The sequence below is a fragment of the Choloepus didactylus genome, chromosome 2, assembly GCF_015220235.1.
Source record: "Choloepus didactylus isolate mChoDid1 chromosome 2, mChoDid1.pri, whole genome shotgun sequence".
Classification (NCBI taxonomy): Eukaryota; Metazoa; Chordata; class Mammalia; order Pilosa; family Megalonychidae; genus Choloepus; species Choloepus didactylus.
The window spans coordinates 85,356,523-85,378,012 of NC_051308.1; the positions used below are offsets into that span (position 1 = coordinate 85,356,523).

At 36.9% G+C, this 21,490-nt stretch overlaps 1 protein-coding gene across 6 annotated transcripts in view; it reads right to left on the reverse strand.

The window, feature by feature from the left end:
• RASAL2 (RAS protein activator like 2) overlaps positions 1-21,490 on the reverse strand; it is a 531,908-nt gene that overhangs the window by 67,230 nt on the left and 443,188 nt on the right. For all 6 annotated transcript variants that reach the window (XM_037825276.1, XM_037825274.1, XM_037825275.1 and 3 more), the window contains one exon: positions 15,448-15,557. In XM_037825276.1, coding sequence (XP_037681204.1) covers positions 15,448-15,557 — 110 coding nt within the window. The remainder of the gene's footprint in view (positions 1-15,447; positions 15,558-21,490) is intronic.

The following is a 21,490-nucleotide window of genomic DNA, read 5'->3' on the forward strand; positions in this document are numbered from 1 at the left end:
CTAGTTTGCAGATAGCGCAGTAATCTGAGAAAAGATTATGAGCTTGAGCAGCAGAAGTGGGAAAGAAGTGGATGGAGTTGAGAAATATTAAGGTAAATAGGCCTTGGTGACTGGACTGTCACAGAGACAGTCTAGCTTAAGATAGTTGAGATAGTTGATGATGATGTCTTTTAAAGGGATAGGAAATGAAAGAGGCAATCAGTATCAGTTGAGGTGAGGATGGATATGAAATCAGTTTTGTTTAAACTGAGTTTGAGGTTCCTGTGGGAGTAGATGTGAATACTGAAAGAGAATATGCAGATTGAGGAAGATTCCTAAGAGTGTAACCTGATGAATGTGAACATTTAAATCTACAAAAGTGACAAAAGGGTATGAGGAGTCCGAAAGCTAGAAGGAAAACAAGAAGAGTCAAGTACAATAAAAGCGAAAGGAAATGCATTCTTAAGAAGGGTGAACTGCTCATCACTATAGATCATGTGGGTTAAAAGAGTAAGAGCAGCCAGTGGATTTAGCAACCAAGAGGGAATTGGAGATCTTGGCAAAAGCAGTGAAGTGATGAGAACAAAAATCAGATTGCAATGGACTGAGAAAGGAATGGGAAGTGAGAAAGTGGAGACTAATTCGAGAAGTCTGACAGTGAAGGGGAGGCAAGAGGGAAATAGTTTGAGAGAGACATGGGTTTGAAGGAGGTGTTTTTTTTTTTCTTAAACAGTAAAGTAATATATGAGTTTGGTCTAAAACTCCAAGAGTTTAGAAAGATATAAGGGAAGGAACAAAAATAAGGGTACCAGACTTCCAGAAGAGGGCAGTTAGGAGAGACAGGGCAAAAAAACATTTCCGTGAAAAATACTAGATAAAAGCCAGAAAGTGACCCAGAACACCAGTTCCAGCGATGCACCATCTGGACAAGGTATGCTAAATCCTCAGGGACTGTGCACTTGTTGAAACCGGGAGTCTACATTCTGAAATAAGTAAGTAAGCCAGCTGAATATCTGGCAGCCATGCTGCGGTGTGGGGAAACCGTGGGTTGGCATATGGAATCGGACTACTTTTTTTTAAAAAACCCAAAAGTGGCTGCGGGTATGGCTGCAAGAACTGCACAGTGAAGCGCGGCAGAAACAGGCTATGGGTACACCTCAATATCTGGCGTGGACGATAGCCTTTTGTGTGCCCGCTGTTAACTGTCTCAGAGCGAGGCAGGCAGAGGTTAGCCAAAAGGGGAAAATAACCATGCCCCTTACAGCCATCTTCCCGGTGGGCTGGGAACACTCCTGCCTGGTGCTGGCGCCACAGCCCAGAGCCACGCCAAAAAACCCAGTGTGACGGGAAGTGTTTCCAACATCACATGCACATGCCACAGAATCGGGTGTGGACAATAGCCTTTTGTGCACCCACAGCTAATTGTCCCAGAACTAGGAAGGCGGAGCTGTGCAAAAGGGGGAAATTAACACGCCCCACACAGCCATCCTTTCAGCAGGCTGGGAACGCTCCTATACTGCCCGGCACCCCAGAACTTCCCTTGAGGGATGGTGTGCACCTGTGACATAGCACAGCCTTCCCTCAGCAGAGGCCCTGGGAGGGCACGGCTTGGAAGAGGGACCCACTTGGAAATCCCAGGGACCATACACCAATACCAAAGATTGGTCAGTGGCAGAGACAATCTGTGGTGAGACTGAACTGAAGGTTTAGACTCTTGCAACAGCCTTAAATCTCCAGGAACACCTTGGAAGTTTGATTATTAAAGCCGCCCTCCCACCCTAAGTGCTCAGACACACGCCCCACATTCAGGGCAGACAGCAGCAACAATACACCCAAACTTGGTGCACTAATTGGACCCCCACAAGAATCAGACCCCCACACATCACAAAGACAAACTTGGGGAGAACTGGTTTGAGGGGAATAGGTGGCTCGCGGATGCCACCTGCTGGTTAGTTAGAGAAAGTGTACACCACCAAGCTGTATGCATGACAAATTAGAGATTAGACTTTGAATTAGCCTACATATCCTAAAAGAAATCTATCAAGTTAAGCAAATGACAAAAGGCCGAAAACAACAGAAAAATTTAAAGCATATGGAAAAAACAGGTGATATGGATAATGCAAACCCAAACACCCAAATGAAAAGATCAGAGGAGACACTGTACTTAGAGCAATTAATCAAAGAAGTAAAGATGAACAATGAGAGCATGGCAGAGGATATAAAGGACATGAAGAGGAGCATGACACAGGATATAAAAGACATAAAGAAGACCCTAGAAGAGCATAAATAAGAAATCACAAGAGTAAGTAAAAAATAGACGATCTTATGGAAATAAAAGAAACTGTTGACCAAATTAAAAAGATTCTGGATACTCACAGTACAAGACTAGAGGAAGCTGAACAGTGAATCAGTGACCCAGAGGATGACAGAATGGAAAATGAAAGAACAAAAGAAAGAATGGGGAAAAAATAAAAAAAATCAAAATGGACCTCAGGGATATGATAGATAATATAAAACATCCAAATATAAGACTCACTGGTGTTCCAGAAGGGGAAGAAAAGGGTAAAGGTCTAGAAGAGTATTCAAAGAAATTGTTGGGGAAAACATCCCAAATCTTCTAAACACATAAATGCCCAATGAACTCAAAATAGAATAAATCCAAAAAAACCCACTCCAAGACATATTCTGATCAGACTGTCAAATACTGAAGAGAAGGAGCAAGTTCTGAAAGCAGCAAGAGAAAAGCAATTCACCACATACAAAGGAAACAGCATAAGACTAAGTAGCAACTACTCAGCAGCCACCATGGAGGCGAGAAGGCAGTGGCATGACATGTTGAAAATTCTGAGAGAGAAAAATAGCCAACCAAGAATTCTTTATTCAGCAAAGCTCTCCTTCAAATTTGAGGGAGAGCTTAAATTTTTCACAGACAAACAAATGCTGAGAGGATTTGCTGACAAGAGCCCTGCCCTACTTGAGATACTAAAGGAAGCCCTATCAACAGAGAAACAAAGAAAGGAGAGAGAGATATGGAGAAAGGTTCAGGACTGAAGAGATTCAGTATGGGTACCTTAAAGGACATTAAGAGAGGGAGGGAAAAGATGTATCTGACAAACATAAACCAAAGGATAAGATGGCTGATTCAAGAAATGCCTTCATGGTAATAACATTGAATGTAAATGGATTAAACTCCCCAATCAAAAGATACAGATTGGCAGAATGGATAAAAAAATATGAACCATCAGTATGTTGCACACAAGAGACTCATCTTAGACATAGGGACACAAAGAAATTGAAAGTGAAAGGATGGAAAAAAATATTTCATGCAAGCTACAGCCAAAAGAAAGCAGGAGTAGCAATATTAATCTCAGATAAAATAAACTTTAAATGCAAGGATTTCATGAGAGACAAAGAAGACCACAACATACTAATAAAAGGGGCAATTCAACAAGAAGGAATAACAATCATAAATGTTTATGCGCCCAATCATGGTGCTACAAAATACATGAGACAGACACTGGCAAAACTAAATGAAGGAATTGATGTTTCCACAATAATTGTGGGAGACAACACATCACTCTCTCCTATAGATAGATCAACCAGACTGAAGATCAATAAAGAAATTGAAAACTTAATCTGATAAATGAATTGGATTTATCAGACATTTATAGAACATTACATCCCAAATCACCAGGATACACATTCTTCTCTAGTGCTCATGGAACTTTCTCCAGAATAGACCATATGCTGAGACATAAAACAAGCCTCAATAAATTTAAAAAAATTGAAATTATTCAAAGCACATTCTCTGACCACAATGGAATATAATTAAAAGTAAATAACCATCAGAGACTTAGAAAATTCACAAATACCTGGAGATTAAACAACACACTCCTAAACAATAAGTAGATTAAAGAAGAAATAGCAAGAGAAATTGCAAAATATATATAGACGAATGAAAATGAGAACACAACATCTCAAAACCTATGGGATACAGCAAAAGCGGTACTGAGGGGGAAATTTATAGCACTAAATGCATACATCAAAAAGGAAGAGAAAGCTAAAATCAAAGAACTAATGGATAAAATGAAGAAGTTAGAAAATGAACAGCAAAGCAATCCTAAACTAAGTAGAAGAAAAGAAATAACAAAGATTAAAGCAGAAATAAATGACATAGAGAACAGAAAAAAAAACACAATAGCATAAATAACACCAAGAGTTGGTTCTTTGAGAAGATCAACAAGATTGACAAGCCCCTAGCAAGAATGACAAAATCAAAAAGAGAAAAGACCCATATAAACAAAATAATGAATGAGAAAGGTGACATTACTGTGGGTCCCGAAGAAATTAAAAAAATTATTAGAGGATACTATGAACAACTGTATGCCAACAAACTGGATAATGTAGAGGAAATGGGCAATTTCCTGGAAACTTATGAACAACCTAGAATGACCAGAAAAGAAATAGAAGACCTCAACCAACCAATCACAAGTAAAGAGATCCAATCAGTCATCAAAAATCTTCCCACAAATAAATGCTCAGGGCCAGATGGCTTCACAGGGGAATTCTACCAAACTTTCCAAAAAGAACTGACACCAATCTTACTTAAACTCTTTCAAAACATCAAAGAAAATGGAACCCTATCTAACTCATTTTATGAAGCTAATATCAATCTAATATCAAAACCACGCAAAGATGCTACAAAAAAGGAGAACTACAGGTCTATCTCCCTAATGAATATAGATGCAAAAATTCTCAACAAAATACTTGCAAATCAAATCCAAAGACACATTTAAAAAATCATACACCATGATCAAGTGGGGTTCATTCCAGGCATGCAAGGATGGTTCAATATAAGAAAATCAATGTATTACAATACATTAACAAATCAAAAGAGAAAAATCAAATGATCATCTCAATAGATGCTAAAAAAGTATTTGACAAAATCCAACATCCCTTTTTGATAAAAACACTTCAAAAAGTAGGAATTTGAGGAGGCAGGGCAAGATGGCTGATTGGTGAGCTGTATGTTTTAGTTACTACTCCAGGAAAGTAGGTAGAAAGCCAGGAACTGTGTGGACTGGACACCACAGAGCAATTTGACTTTGGGCATACTTCATACAACACTCATGAACACGTCGAACTGCTGAGATCAGCGAAATCTGTAAGTTTTTGTGGCCAGGGGACCCGCGCCCCTCCCTGCCAGGCTCAGTCCCGTGGGAGGAGGGGCCATCGGCGCTGGGAAGGAGAAGGGAGAACTGCAGTGGCAGCTCTTATCGGAAAATCATTCTACTGATCCAAACTCCAACCATAGACAGACTGAGACCAGACAGCAGAGAATCTGAGAGCAGCCAGCCCAGCAGAGAGGAGACAGGCATAGCAAAAAACAGCAAGAAAAACTCCAAAATAAAAGAGGAGGATTTTTGGAGTCCTGGTGAATATAGAAAGGGGAAGGGCAGAGCTCAGGCCCTGAGGCTCATATGCAAATCCCAAAGAAAAACTGATCTCTCTGCCCTGTGGACCTTTCCTTAATGGCCCTAATTGCTTTGTCTCTTAACATTTCAATAACCCATTAGATCTATGAGGAGGGCCCTTTTTTTTTTTAATCTTTTTTTCTTTTTCTAAAACAATTACTCTAAGAAGCCCAATACAGAAAGCCTCAAAGACTTGCAATTTGGGCAGGTCAAGACAAGAGCAGAACTAAGAGAGCTCTGAGACAAAAGGCAATAATCCAGTGGCTGAGAAAATTCACTAAACACCACAACTTCCCAAGAAAAGGGGGGTGTCCGCTCACAGCCATCATCCTGGTGGACAGGAAAGGCTCCTGCCCATCGCCAGCCCCATAGCCCAGAGCTGCCCCATACAACCCAGTGTGACGGAAGTGCTTCAAATAACACGCACACACCACAAAACTAGGCATGGACATTAGCCTTCCCTGCACCCTCAGCTGGTTGTCCCAGAGTTGGGAAGGTGGAGCAGCGTGAATTAACAAAGCCCCATTCAGCCATCATTTCAGCAGACTGGGAGCCTCCCTACACAGCCCAGCAGCCCAGAACTGCCCTGGGGAGATGGCACTCACCTGTGACATAGCACAGTCATCCCACAACAGAGGATGGCCTGGAAGAGGGACCCACTCGCAAGTCTCAGGAGCCATATGCCAATACCAAGGACTTGCGGGTCAGTGGCAGAGACAAACTATGGCAGGACTGAACTGAAGGATTAGACTATTGCAGCAGCTTTAAAACTCCAGGAACACCAGGGAGATTTGATTGTTAGAGCCACCCCCCCCTCCCTGACCGCCCAGACACACGCCCCATATACAGGGCGGGCAACACCAACTACACATGCAAGCTTGGTACACCAATTGGACCCCACAAGACTCACTCCCCCACTCACCACAAAGGCAAAGCAGGGGAGAACTGGCTTGTGGAGAACAGGTGGCTCATGGACGCCATCTGCTGGTTAGTTAGAGAAAGTGTACTTCACGAAGCTGTAGACCTGATAAATTAGAGATAAGGACTTCAATTGGTCTACAAATCCTAAAGGAACCCTATCAAGTTAAGCAAATGCCAAGAGGCCAAAAACAACAGAAAATTATAAAGCATATGAAAAAACCAGACGATATGGATAACCCAAGCCCAAGCACCCAAATCAAAAGACCAGAAGAGACACAGTACCTAGAGCAACTACTCAAAGAACTAAAGATGAACAATGAGACCATAGTACGGGATACAAAGGATATCAAGAAGACCCTAGAAGAGCATAAAGAAGTCGCTGCAAGACTAAAAAATAAAAAAGACTGATATCTTGCATATATAAAAAAATCCTACAACTCAATGACAATAGTACAGACAGCCCAATTATAAAATGGGCAAAAGATATGAAAAGACAGTTCTCTGAAGAGGAAATACAAATGGCCAAGAAACACATGAAAAAATGTTCAGCTTCACCAGCTATTAGAGAGATGCAAATTAAGACCACAATGAGATACCATCTCACACCGATTAGAATGGCTGCCATTAAACAAACAGGAAAGTACAAATCCTGGAGGGGATGTGGAGAAATTGGAACTCCTATTCATTGTTGGTGGGACTGTATAATGGTTCAGCCACTCTGGAAGGCAGTCTGGCAGTTCCTTAGAAAACTAGAAATAGAGTTACCATTCGATCCAGCGATTGCACTTCCCGGTATATACCCGGAAGATCGGAAAGCAGTGACACGAACAGATATCTGCACGCCAATGCTCATAGCAGCGTTATTCAGAATTTCCAAGAGATGGAAACAACCCAAATGTCCTTCAACAGATGAGTGGATAAATAAAATGTGGTATATACACATGATGGAATACTACACGGCAGTAAGAAGGAACGATCTCGTGAAACATGACAACATGGATGAACCTCCAAGACATAATGCTGAGCGAAATAAGCCAGGCACAAAAAGAGAATATTATATGCTACCACTAATGTGAACATTGCTGGGGGAGAATGCATGGGGTGTTGGGCTTCCCTGCCTCGATGGTTGCTGATGTTCTCACAGACATTGGGGACTGGTGGTTTGATCGGCTGAGCACTCAACTATGGGACTTGCCCTTGGGAAGACTGTTGCTGCAAAGGAGAGGCTAAGCCTGCCTATAATTGTGCCTAAGTGTCTCCCCTCTCTGAATGCCTCTTGTTGCTCAGATGTGGCCCTCTCTCTCTCTAGCTAAGCCAACTCGGCAGATAAAATCACTGCCCTGCCCCCGACATGGGATCTGATATCCAGGGGTGTAAATACCCCTGGCAATGTGGAATATGACTCCCAGGGAGGAATCTGGACCTGGCATTGTGGGATGGAGAACATCTTCTTGACCAAAAGGGGGATGTGAAATGAAATAAGTTTCCGTGGCAGAGAGATTCCAAAAGGACCTGAGAGGTCACTCTGGTGGGCACTCTTACGCACAATACAGACAACCCTTTTTAGGTTCTAATGAATTGGAATAGCTAAGCAGTAAATACCTGAAACTATCAAACTACAGCCCAGAACCCTTGAATCTTGAAGACGATTGTATAAAAATGTAGCTTATGAGGGGTAACAATGTGATTGGGAAAGCCATAGTGGATCACACTACACTTTGTCCAGCGTATGGATGGATGAGTAGAAAAACGGGGGCAAAAAATTAAAAAAAAAAAAAAGCACCCAGTCATCTTTTTTACTTTAATTGTTCATTTTCACTTTAACTTTTTATTCTTATTACTTTTGTGTGTGTGGTAATGAAAATGTTCAAAAATTAATTTTGGTGAGGGACACACAACTATATGGTGGTACTGTGAACAATTCGTTGTACGCTTTGTATAGTATGTGAATATATTTCAATAAAATTGATTTAAAAAAAAAAATGAGGGCACCTCTCCCAACCCATAAAGAAAGCATGACTAACAATTTTTGTGAACTCTCCCAGAAAGCTTTTATACAGAGACTAACACACAGACACACACAAACACAAATGGGTTCTTAAGAGTATATTTTGGACTTCTCTCCATATTGGAACATACAGATAAATCTCATTTTTTTTAAGGACCACAAAGTATTCCTTTATATGGATCTTCTTTAATTTAACCAGTCCCTGGTGAACATCTAAGCTTTTTCTATATTCTTTCTGTGTGTGATTACCACCAAGATTTAAAGAATACCTTAATACATATATCTTTATGCAAATGTGTATGTATTTACAGTTTAAATTTCCAAATGTGAAATTGTTAGGTCAAAGGGTATATGCATTAAACAATTTTTTTATTTTTTTTTATTAGAGAAGTTGCAGGTTTACAGAAAAATCATGCAGAAAATATAGTTACCATATAACCCCACCACCACCCTCACACAGAATTTTCCCTCTTATTAATACTTTGCATTAATAAGTGGGGTACCTTTGTTACAATTGGTGAAATAGTATTATTATAATTATATTATTATAGTCCATAGTTTATTAAGATTGTGTTGTACAGTCCTATGTTTATAAATTTTTTTATTCTAATTATATATCTCACCTAAAATTTCCCCTTTTAACCACAATTAAATATACAACTCAGTGATGTCAATTTCTTTCACAATGTTGCACTTCCATCACTACCATCCATTGGTAGTGTCACCCCAAATAGAAATTCTGTACTAATTAAGCATTAACTCCCCATTCCCTATCCCCACCCTGCCCCCTGGTAACCTCTATTCTAGTTTCTAACTCCATGAATTTGCTTATTCTAATTATTTCATTATCAGTGAGATCATACAATATTTGTCCTTTTGTGTCTGGCTTATTTTATTCAACATAATATCTTCAAGGTTCATCCATGTAGTTGCATGTATCAGAACTTCATTCCTCTTTAGGGCTGAAAAATATTCCATTGTATGTATATATCACATTTTGCTTATCCATTCATCTGTTGATAAACATGAGATATTTCCCACTTTTTAGCTATTATGAATAATGCTGATATGAACATTTGTGTGTGAACCTGCATGTTTCCCTTCTGTTGGATATATACTTAGGAATGGAATTACCAGTAGGGTTTTTAATGGGGAATACAAATGTCAGTACCTATGTCAGTACCACCCCTTTTTATTTGGGGTGGTTCAGTTTCTCCAATCTGCTATTGGTTAGTGTATGCCAGGGTGTTGGCCTTCTGAAGTTGGGTGGGAGAGGGGAAAAGAAGCTAGAGGTGGGGTTCACATTTCGGAACCTTTTCAGAGTCCTGTGTGTGTGGGTCAGTCAGCTGTCTTCTTATGGAAGAGACTGCTAGCTTTCTCCCCAGTATCCATCCTTCCCTTCTTTCTTAGTAACAGGCTCCTGGATTACTGGGGGCAACAATGTACCCAGCTATGAAATTTTAGGGAAATCTCTTTACAGGGAGATAACTCAGCTGAAAGGTGGGTGCCCTTTTATTGGCCCTCTTTCCTGGTGCCTGGAACATGGATGTCATAGTTGGCACTCCAGTAGCCATTCTGTATGCAAAAAGAGATCCTTGAAGATCCTAAGGATGGCAGAGGAGAAAGCCCACAAAGAGCCCTATTCTCTTGTGAGTATGGAACTACCATATCAGCCCCTGACTGCCCATCCTCAGATTTCTTTGCTGTGATGGGAAAAAATAATACCCCTGTTTAAGCCATTCCTATTTTGGGTATCTGTGTTAATTAGCAGCTGATCAAAATCCTAGGTGATATGATTTTCCCTCTGCTAGCAATTACATCTGATCTTTCTCTAATTTTAAGTAATCTATTATACAGAAATCCTAGTTTCCTCAAAGATGGAGTTTATATTTCTGTCTCTTGTACTGAGTAATGTTGAAGAGGGGAAAAGGGCAGAAGCACCTTTACGTATCAACCTAAGAACTGGAACAACTTTTCCAATTTTACACCATGAACCATTCAGTACTTCTCTTTAAACTCCATAATTTTCCTTTTCTCTGCTTTTGCTTATTATTTCCATTCTAAGAAAAGCTGTTCTCCCTGTGTCTGTTTCCATATTCAAATTAAGCCTGTTCTTTAAGGTACAATTCACATGCCACTACTCTCTAAGATCTTAAATTTACCAATTAAGTGGCATTGGTGCCAAATTCCATCAGGACCACATAGCAGAATTTATGACTTGTGGATCATTGGTGAAACAAACCTGGAGTCGTTTGGGGTCTTTTTAATCATCAATCAAATCTGCATGTTAAAATATACTACAATGTTTTACATAGAAAAACTGACCATATGCAAGGATATATTATGAAGATGAAATTAACTCATTTAAAAATGTTTTCTGCCATCATAAAGTAGTAACACAGACCTCATGAGAATAATTTTATCTTTTAAAAATGTTATGAATGCAGGTAAGGTTTGTGGTTATCAAAAACCTTGAAGAATTCAAAATATCACAATCACTACTTCATTATCCTCCTGATACGAGAGAGAGAGAATATTTCTTCATTTTGAAGGAGGGAGAGGGACATGATTTGCACAGCATCATAAAGAAGAAATTAATGAGAAAGGGATCCCTGGTTTCTTGAGTTCAGTGTTCTGGTCAAGTTTGGCCATGTAAGTCACAAAGAAAAAGAACGACATATCTGACCAAATGAAGACAAAAGACTTCTATGTAATTGGAAGGCATGATTTCAAAACACAAGAGAGACTGGGAGAAAATTTTAGCAGCATGCATAATAGTGACTTACTATCCCTAGTAACAAAACTGCTATTCCAAGTCATAAACAGATAAACAACTCAGTAGAAAAATGGGCAAAGGAAATGAATAGGCTAGTCACAGAAGAAGAAAATGTGAAAAGATGTTCAATGTTCTACTTAAAAGGCATTAGGGAAATGCAAATTAAAACAAAGAAATATCCTTTATTTTTTTTTTTTTTTTCCTGCAGCGGCAATAGAGTATAAAGGTTAAAAATGCAGACTTTAGAGCCAGATTTCCTGGGTCTGAATCTCAGTTCTGCCATTTCCTAAACTGTGTAACTTTGAGCAATTTACTAATCACTGTGTCTCAGTTTCCTCATCTTCAAAATGGGGTTCATGGCAATAACTACCTCATAGGGTTGTTGTGATGACTCAATGAATTAGCATATATAAAGTGCAGGGTCTGTCACATAGTAAATACTATGGAACTGTTTATTATTATCAGTTATCAATCATATTGATAAAAATGAAGAAGGAGGTTTCAAGGATAAAGGTAATTTCAGTCTTTTGGTAGGAATGGAAAGTAGCATAGTCTTTCTGAAGGAGAATTTGATAATGAGTATATACTACACTTAGCAATTTAGAAATTTGCCCTAGTGACACAGGTACAAAAGGTACATGTTAAAACTTGTTCAGTGCAGCCCTATTTTGTGCCCAAAAAGGGAAACAACTAAAATATCCATCAACAGAAAACAGTGTAATATGTAGCACACACACAAAAACTATAGCATACTAAGAATGCAGCTGCTAAAATGAATGATGCAGATCTACATGTATTGACATACAAAATTGTCCAAAAAGCAAATCACAAGAATTATTTATAATATGATCTCACTTATATAAAAATAAACAAAAATACATATAGTGCATTTATGTATGGATTTTAGAAAAGGTTTGAGATTGTTAATGAATTTATTTATGTGGGGAGATGGAAGATGAAGATGGACTTTAGCTTTTCACTTCGTAATACCCCTGTAGTAGAACTTTTTTTTTTAAACAACAAAGATGCATTCATAATTCATAAGTGGGGGAAGAAAGCCAAGCTTACTAGATTTCTGTAGATTTAATGTAAGGATTGGAATGTTTAGCTACTTAGACTTATATATGATATACCATTTTGGAAAAAATAGCTTGACTTCAGCAACTAATGTATATGACTCAAGCAAACAAGGGGTTTTGGAAAATCTTTGGTCTTACCTATAAGGGTACCAATTTAGACTTCAGCTAAGTGATATCTTGCACTTTAGTCCTATTATCTGTGTCTTCAGATGATGTGAAGGCAAGACAGCCTATTTTTCAAAAATTTTATAATCCATTCAAACTCCAATGAGTACATCCCTCTACAAGAAGAATATAGTTGCTCCCCGCCCCAGCCTCTCCTCTCCAGGATGGTACTTGATTTAAAAGGAATGGATGTTTTGAAACTTTTCTTCCAAACTTAAAATATCTTAACTGTTTTTGTTGATTCTGTAAGCAACAGGTTATCATAAAAAAAAATCACAAATACAGAAGCCTATACAATAGTACTTGAAATTATCATCTTCTAGTAATAGACACTGTTAATCTGAGTTACATCTTTTCCTGCTTTCTTCACATACACATTTAATCTTATAATAATATCATGACATATATATTGTTATAGGACCAGATTTTTCTACTTGATGTATTGCAGGCAGCTTTCCATGTCTATCTATATAGATATACCTCATTCTTTCTACTGGCTTCATAGTGTTACATTATATGGCTTTATTATAATTTACTTAACCAAACTCCATTGATGGACATTTAGGTAATTTGCTGCTTTCAGTATCATAAAGTCTCAAAGAACTCATAATATACACACTTTTCTATTTAGCTCCTAAATATGTAATTTTTGGATTGAAGTATATAAAATTTTCCAGGCTTTTAATGTTTATTTCCAACTTTTTCTCCTGAAGGGTTATATTTCCACAAAGCAGTATGTCTGTTTTTTCCACATGCTGTCAACAGTGGGCAATGTTATCTTTGCTAAGCTGCTAAGTAAAAAGGAATATTTCATTGTTTTATTTTGAATTCTTTTGCTCATTAGTGAGGTTGAGCACTAAAACAAAACATGTTTATGCCATTTGTATTCTTTTATGATTTATGTTTGGTTCTTTGCTATTATTCTATTTTGGTATTCATCTTTTCTTATTGCTTTTATATAAACTTATATATTAAAAGCAGTAAGCCTTTATTTGTCTTCTATACTGCAAAAATATTTCACTTTTTTATATTTGTCATTTTTAATGCATTTATTTTTGCTTCATAGAAGTTTTTATATTTTGTAAAGTCAAATACATTGGTCTTTTCTTCATTGCTTAGAAAGACTTCTCTTAGTTTTTCAAAAATTAAGGCTTCTTTTTGAAAGATCTTTTCTTTTTTGAAAGCCCGCTATATTAAAAAAAAAAAAATTCCTGTATAGGAAACCTGTATAATTCAAATGAGTTTAAAAAAATTAAAAAATCGTTACCTAATATTTGAGATTTACTAGCACTTTCTTATTGTACTGTATTTCAAACAGAAAGGTATTTCTGTTGATTGAACAGAACAACACGGAGGTACATATAACAACTTTAGGTCACTAAAAATGCACTAACTATACAATAACAATATAAAGGACTCTAGTTGAATATCATCTCTTGGTAATTGAACCCAGGAATTCCCATGGGTTACCTAAAGCAAACTGGAAGAGGAGAGGGCACTTTGAAATACAGAAGGTAATATTTAGAGCAGAATTAAAAAAAAAAAAAGTACACTATACAAAATATCTTGTCTCCCAAGTTTCTAAATAATGCTGCAGAGTTTAAGAAGTTGGCTATTGAATTGGGAGTGTTTTAATTGCTGTACAGCATCCTTGTTCTTCAAAACCAAAACTCTGAAAAATTATTTTTTTTCCATTTTATTGAGACATTTTTAACTGCTTTGAATTTCTGGAATGAAGAAAATTGTAGGATAATAGGAAACTAAGGAAACAGACATGGAAAGAAAAATTAGCTGTTTATCAGTTACGAGCACCTCTAATGTGGTTCAGTAAAAAGTAACCGACAACATAGGAGTCCCTCATCAACTCTGCATGTATCAGGGGACAAGTTTCTTGTCTATAAAATAAGGAAATTAATTCTCTACCTGGAAAATTTATAATTTTTATTTCAGTTTTCTAGGCAGATAACTGAAAATAATTTCAGTTACTAGGAAAAACAAACAGCTATAAATAAAAGTATCAAATATGAGAGGCAGACTTGAGTTCAAATTCCAGTTCTACTAGTTACTAGCTGAATAACCTTGAACAAGTTTCTCAGTCTCTCTAACCCCAGTTTCTCATCTGTAAAACGATGAGATTTTATTATGTAAAATAATAATAATATATAGGGTTGGTGTGAGTATTACACAAGAGACTATATTTAAAATGCCTGGTACGTAGAAGCACTCAATAAATACTGTTGATGTTGATAATGTGTTAAGAAACAACAAACACCATTTCCTAAAATCTGAACAGTATGGGGACAGGAAGAATTAAGAATGTACTCTAGCACATATTCAACAACTGTAGATAGCTGTTATCCTTAGGAAGCCATGCTTTTTAGGTTTATTCGAATTTGTAGTCCTAATTATTAAAATCCAGGCTTCCTTTCTTCATGTCTTCCAGATGTGATTTCAAACCAGTAAGACTGATTGATTCCAAATGCTGTACACTCAAAAAAAAAAAAAAAAAAAAACAGCAGTGAAGAGCATGGACTGTGGAGCCAAATTGCCCAAGTTCAAGTCCTGATTCTGCTATTTATTAGCTGTATGATCTTGGGCAAGATTACATAATCTCTCTGTGCCCAGTGCCTTCTATAAAATGGGTATAATAGTACTTATATGGTGACTATAAAGATTAAACAAGATAATGTATACAAAGTATCTAGTACAGCACTCAAAAAATGTTAGCTATCATTGTCACTTTATAATCATTCTACAGAAAAAAGATACAACATTGTTTACTAGAACTCAATTTATAGAAACAGCACAACCAATTCTGAAATTAGTTCTAAGTATCCACAAATTCTTCAATATTTTAAGATTCTTAAATTGGTATTTGAGTCAACATTTTGTATGGTGCCTCAATATGAGCAGGGCGACAAAGTAAATTTTGTATTGGATCTTTCTAATTATCATTGATAAAAAATCAGAAAAGAACAAAAACCACGTCATGTCAAAACCCACTCTAATACTGCCTTCTCTGTTTTAAGCAAGTAAATTTCCTACCTGTCATCTGTATTGCGAAGGGATGGAAGCCGAAAGCTCGTGTTCCTGTCAAGCTTTGATTGGCTTTTGGTCCTCTTGATGGAGCCTTTCAGGCGCTTGCTGAAGAACCCCTAGAATTAAAAGGCAGAAGATGATGGGACAGAAAATCAAAAAGGAGCCTTTTGTCTCCTTATCATACTGCACTCCCTTTGCAAAAGATGTTTAGATTTTTATAATGAAAGCTAGAAACAGAATCTAGCTTTTTATTTTTTTAATTTTTAATTTTGTAATTAATTAATTGCTTGCAACCACCTGGTAATGTGATAAGAACTGACGACCAAGATAAACTTTTTGTTGGCACCTAATTTCTTCACAAGTGCCAAAAGATGGAAGCAATCCAAGTGCCCATCAAACAATGAATGGATAAACAAAATGTGATACACACACACAATCGAATATTAATCAGCTATATAAAGGAATGAAGTTGTGATACATGTGACAATATGGATGAACCCTGAAGACATCATGTTAAGTAAAATAAGCCAGACACAAAAGGACAAATATTGTATGATCTCATGATAGGAAATAATTAGAATAAGCAAACTCCTAGAGTCAGAATCTACAGTAGGGGTTACCAGGGGATGGGGCGGAGGTAGAGAATAGAGAGTTAGGACTTAAAATATAATGAGTTTCTATTTGGGATAATGGAATAGTTTTGGTAGTGGATGGTGGTGATGGTAGCATAACACTGTGAACATAAGAGCAGTAAATTATATATCTGAAAGTGGTCAAAAGGGGAAATTTTAGGTTGTCTACCTATCTATATAGCTATAATCTTATAGAATATATATTTTTTTCAATCCATGGAACTGCACAATACAAACAGTGAACTCTAAGTTAAGCCATGGACTTTAGCTAATAGTAAAGTTATAAAAATGTGCTTTCATCAATTGGATCAAATGTACCACACCAATATAAGGTGTTAATCATAGGGTGGTATATGGGAACCATGCATTTTATGCATGTTTGTTCTGTAAACCCACAACATCTGTAATAAAAAAGAAAAGAATGAATGACGATGGTGACTGCCTTCAAGAAATTTACAATTCTATTGTCAGAAGATGAAGTATATCAAAATGTCTTGAGAAAAGGGTGTAATTCAAGAAAAATATTTTGACACATGGAAAATGAGTCCTTTTATTTATTCTTAGATGAATACCATCTTATAGAAACTGTGTGCAATAAACATGAATTTCCATAAGGAAGAAAAAGAAACACATCAAATCTTTTATATTTCTGTAGTTACTACCAAAGCTCACTGTTTTCGGGTGAAGACTGTATCAATAAGGATAAGCTATGTCATGCTTTTCTAACAACCCCTAAAATCTTAGTGGCATAAAACATGCTATAAGTCCATAAGCAGGTCAACGGGTGGGGGCAGGGTGTCTGCTTTATGCTGTCTTTACTCAGGGACTTAGAGTAAGGGAGGCTCATTCTCTGTACTTCTACAGTTCCTGCAGCAGGATAAAGGGAATGTAGCAAATTATACACTGGTTCATAAAGCTTTAGTCTGGAGTTGACTCATGTCACTTCTGGTATCATTTCACTGGACAAAATATATCATGTGACCACAACTAACTTCGAAAGAGAAGTGATGTGTAATCCTACTATGTGTTCAGAAAGAGAACTGGAAATATTTGGTGAATATCAGTATGGACTACCATAGTGCTTTTCCAGGCCATGTATCTTTTAAACACTTAAGTGTTTCTCCTTCTGTTAGAGAAACATGGAAATGAACTTATGTGAATTCTAAGTAGAACTATTTAGCTAACTGAAGAAAACTGCTTGTGTTATATCCTGTTTTTCTTGCAGCCCAAAGAATAAGGAAAAACTCCTAGAAAAAAGTCATATAGACATAATTTACCTTAAACTTCCCTGCACTTATTATACACATACAGAAACTGACTGGAGGGAAGAAAACAATACTATTTTAAAAAGTACTATATTTCTTAGAGACAGGCATTTGCCTGGTCTCCTACACAATGTTTGCATTGTTAGGAAAAGTTACTGTCAGTTTAGTCCTCCAAGGGAAAGTCTTTATTTACTAATTTCTATGCCTCAATCAAAATGAATCACCAAACTTGCTCATAAATGTAGCTGGCAAACCAGACCTACGTTTATAGAATTCTACTAGAGACCTTTAGAGTTGTTTCAAAACCACTGGCCTAAGCTGAGATCCATTCCAAGGACCTGATCAAACATCGTATTTAAATATGCTTTTAACAAAATACAGTTAAGCAGAAACTGACAATGTAGCAGTAGATGTTTATTCATACAGGACTTTACCTTTTGGTGGCACTTACTACAGCATACTGCATATTTTAGTCCATTTATTTAGTAAATGTGTGTTTTACATCTATTTGATATAAAGCACTGTACCAGGTATTATAAAGGAATCAAAGATAAAACAAACACAAACTCTGCCCTTAAAGAGCTTGTAGTTTAACATACAATTTAGATACTATATATAAGTATATGTGATACAGTAAGGAAGGTCTATGTTCTTAATGCCTGGCATATATATGTAAAATCACAAAATTAAAGTTAACTATCACGTTTCTTTCAGTCTAAGACACTAATGATTTTAAGTCACATTATTTTATGTACACTATGATAAAACACTGTCAATTAAACTATAAAACAATGCTTTATTATTTAGAATTTTATTTTGTATTACAGAAGCTTTTAAAACTTACTTAGAAGAGTTTTATCACATATCATATATTATATACATAAAAGAATATATGCAAAGTAAATTGGTTAAGATGTTCCTAATGCTTCTTCATTCTTCTGAACTACTTTTTGACTCAGAGTAGTTCATGTTTTTTCATACAATATCATCCTATGTTCTTTTAAGAAAGTTGATGACAAACGGTATTTCTTCAAACAATGACAGTTTTACTTCTTCTTTTCCAATTTGGATGCCTTTTATTTCTTTGTCTTGCCGGATTGCCCTGGCTAGCACTTCCAGCACAATGTTGAATAACAGTGGTGACAGCGGGCATCCTTGTCTTGTTCCTGATCTTAGAGGGAAGGCTTTCAGTCTCTCACCATTGAGTACTATGCTGGCTGTGGGTTTTTCATATATGCTCTTTATCATGTTGAGGAAGTTTCCTTCAATTCCTACCTTTTGAAGTGTTTTTATCAAAAAGGGATGTTGGATTTTGTCAAATGCTTTTTCAGCATCTATTGAGATGATCAATTGATTTTTCCCTTTCGAGTTTTTAATGTGTTGTAATACATTGATTGTTTTTCTTATGTTGAACCATCCTTGCATGCCTGGAATGAACCCCACTTGGTCATGGTGTATGATTTTTTTAATGTGTCTTTGGATTCGATTTGCAAGTATTTTGTTGAGGATTTTTGCATTTACATTCATTAGGGAGATTGGCCGCTAGTTTTCCTTTTTTGTAGCATCTTTGCCTGGTTTTGGTATTAGATTGATGTTAGCTTCATAAAATGAGTTAGGTAGTGTTCCATTTTCTTCAATGCTTTGAAAGAGTTTGAGTAAGATTGGTGTCAGTTCTTTCTGGAAAGTTTGGTACAATTCCCCTGTGAAGCCATCTGGCCCTGGGCCTTTATTTGTGGGAAGATTTTTGATGACTAATTGGATCTCTTTGCTTGTGATGGGTTGGTTGAGGTCTTCTATTTCTTCTCTGGTCAGTCTAGGTTGTTCATATGTTTCCAGGAAATTGTCCATTTCTTCTACATTGTCCAGTTTGTTGCCATACAGTTGTTCATAATATCCTCTTATAATTTTTTTAATTTCTTCAGGATCTGCAGTTATGTCACCTTTTTCATTCATTATTTTGTTGATATGGGTCTTCTCTCTTTTTGATTTTGTCAGTCTAGCTAGGGGCTTGTCAATCTTGTTGATCTTCTCAAAGAACCAACTTTTGGTGATATTTATCCTCTCTATTGTTTTTTTGTTCTCTATGTCATTTATTTCTGCTTTAATCCTTGTTATTTCTTTTCTTGTACTTGGTTTAGGATTGGTTTGCTGTTCATTTTCTAGCTTCTTCAGTTGATCCATTAGTTCTTTGATTTTGGCTCTTTCTTCCTTTTTAATATATGCGTTTAGTGCTATAAATTTCCCCCTTAGCACTGCTTTTGCTGCATCCCATAGGTTTTGGTAGGTTGTGTTCTCATTTTCATTCGTCTCTATATATTTAGCAATTTCTCTTGCTATTTCTTCTTTAACCCACTGATTGTTTAGGAGTGTGTTGTTTAACCTCCAGGTATTTGTGAATTTTCTAAGTCTCTGATGGTTATTGACTTCTAATTGTATTCCATTGTGGTCAGAGAATGTGCTTTGAATAATTTCAATCTTTTTAAATTTATTGAGGCTTGTTTTATGTCCCAGCATATGATCTATTCTGGAGAAAGTTCCGTGAGCACTAGAAAAGTATGTGTATCCTGGTGATTTGGGATGTAATGTCCTGTAGATGTCTGTTAAATCTAATTCATTTATCAGATTGTTTAGGTTTTCAATTTCCTTATTGGTCTTCTGTCTGGTTGATCTATCTATACGAGAGAGTGATGTGTTGAAGTCTCCCACAATGATTGTGGAAACATCAATTGCTTCCTTTAGTTTTGCCAGTGTTTCTCTCATGTATTTTGTGGCACCTTGATTGGGTGCATAGACATTTACGATTGTTATTTCTTCTTGCTGAATTGCCCCTTTTATTAGTATGTAGTGGCCTTCTTTGTCTCTCAAAACATCCCTGCATTTGAAGTCTATTTTATCTGAGATTAATATTGCTACACCTGCTTTCTTTTGGCTGTAGCTTGCATGAAATATTTTTTTCCATCCTTTCACTTTCAGTTTCTTTGTGTCCCTGTGTCTAAGATGAGTCTCTTGTATGCAACATATTGATGGTTCATTTTTTTTGATCCATTCTGCGAATCTATATCTTTTAATTGGGGAGTTTAATCCATTTACATTCAACGTTAAAACCGTGAAGGCATTTCTTGAATCGGCCATCTTATCCTTTGGTTTATGTTTGCCATATTTTTCCCTCTCTCTATTAATATCCTTTATTGTACCCATACCGAATCTCTTTAGTACTGAACCTTTCTCCAAGTCTCTCTGTCCTGTCTTTGTTTCTCTGTCTGTAGGGCTCCCTTTAGTATCTCCAGTAGGGCAGGTCTCTTGTTAGCAAATTCTCTCAGCATTTCTTTGTCTGTGAAAAATTTAAGCTCTCCCTCAAATTTGAAGGAGAGCTTTGCTGGATAAAGTATTCTTGGCTGGAAATTCCTCTCACTCAGAATTTTAAATATATCGTGCCACTGCCTTCTCGCCTCCATGGTGGCTGCTGAGTAGTCACTACTTAGTCTTATGCTGTTTCCTTTGTATGTGGTGAATTGCTTTTCTCTTGCTGCTTTCAGAACTTGCTCCTTCTCTTCTATGTTTGACAGTGTGATCTGTATATGTCTCGGAGTGGGTTTTTTTGGATTTATTCTATTTGGAGTTCGCTGAGCATTTATGATTTGTGTATTTATGCTGTTTAGAAGATTTGGGAAGTTTTCCCCAACAATTTCTTTGAATACTCTTCCTAGACCTTTACCCTTTTCTTCCCCTTCTGGGACACCAATGAGTCTTATATTTGGACGTTTCATATTATCTATCATATCCCTGAGGTCCATTTCGATTTTTTCAATTTTTTTCCCCATTCTTTCTTTTATGCTTTCATTTTCCATTCTGTCATCTTCCAGGTCACTGATTCGTTGTTCAACTTCCTCTAGTCTTGTACTATGAGTGTCCAGAATCTTTTTAATTTGGTCAACAGTTTCTTTAATTTCCATAAGATCATCCATTTTTTTATTTAGTCTTGCAATGTCTTCTTTATGCTCTTCTAGGGTCTTCTTGATTTCCTTCATATCCCGTACTATGGTCTCATTGTTCATCTTTAGTTCTTTGAGTAGCTGCTCTAGGTGCTGTGTCTCTTCTGGTATTTTGATTTGGGTGCTTGGGCTTGGGTTATCCATATTGTCTGGTTTTTTC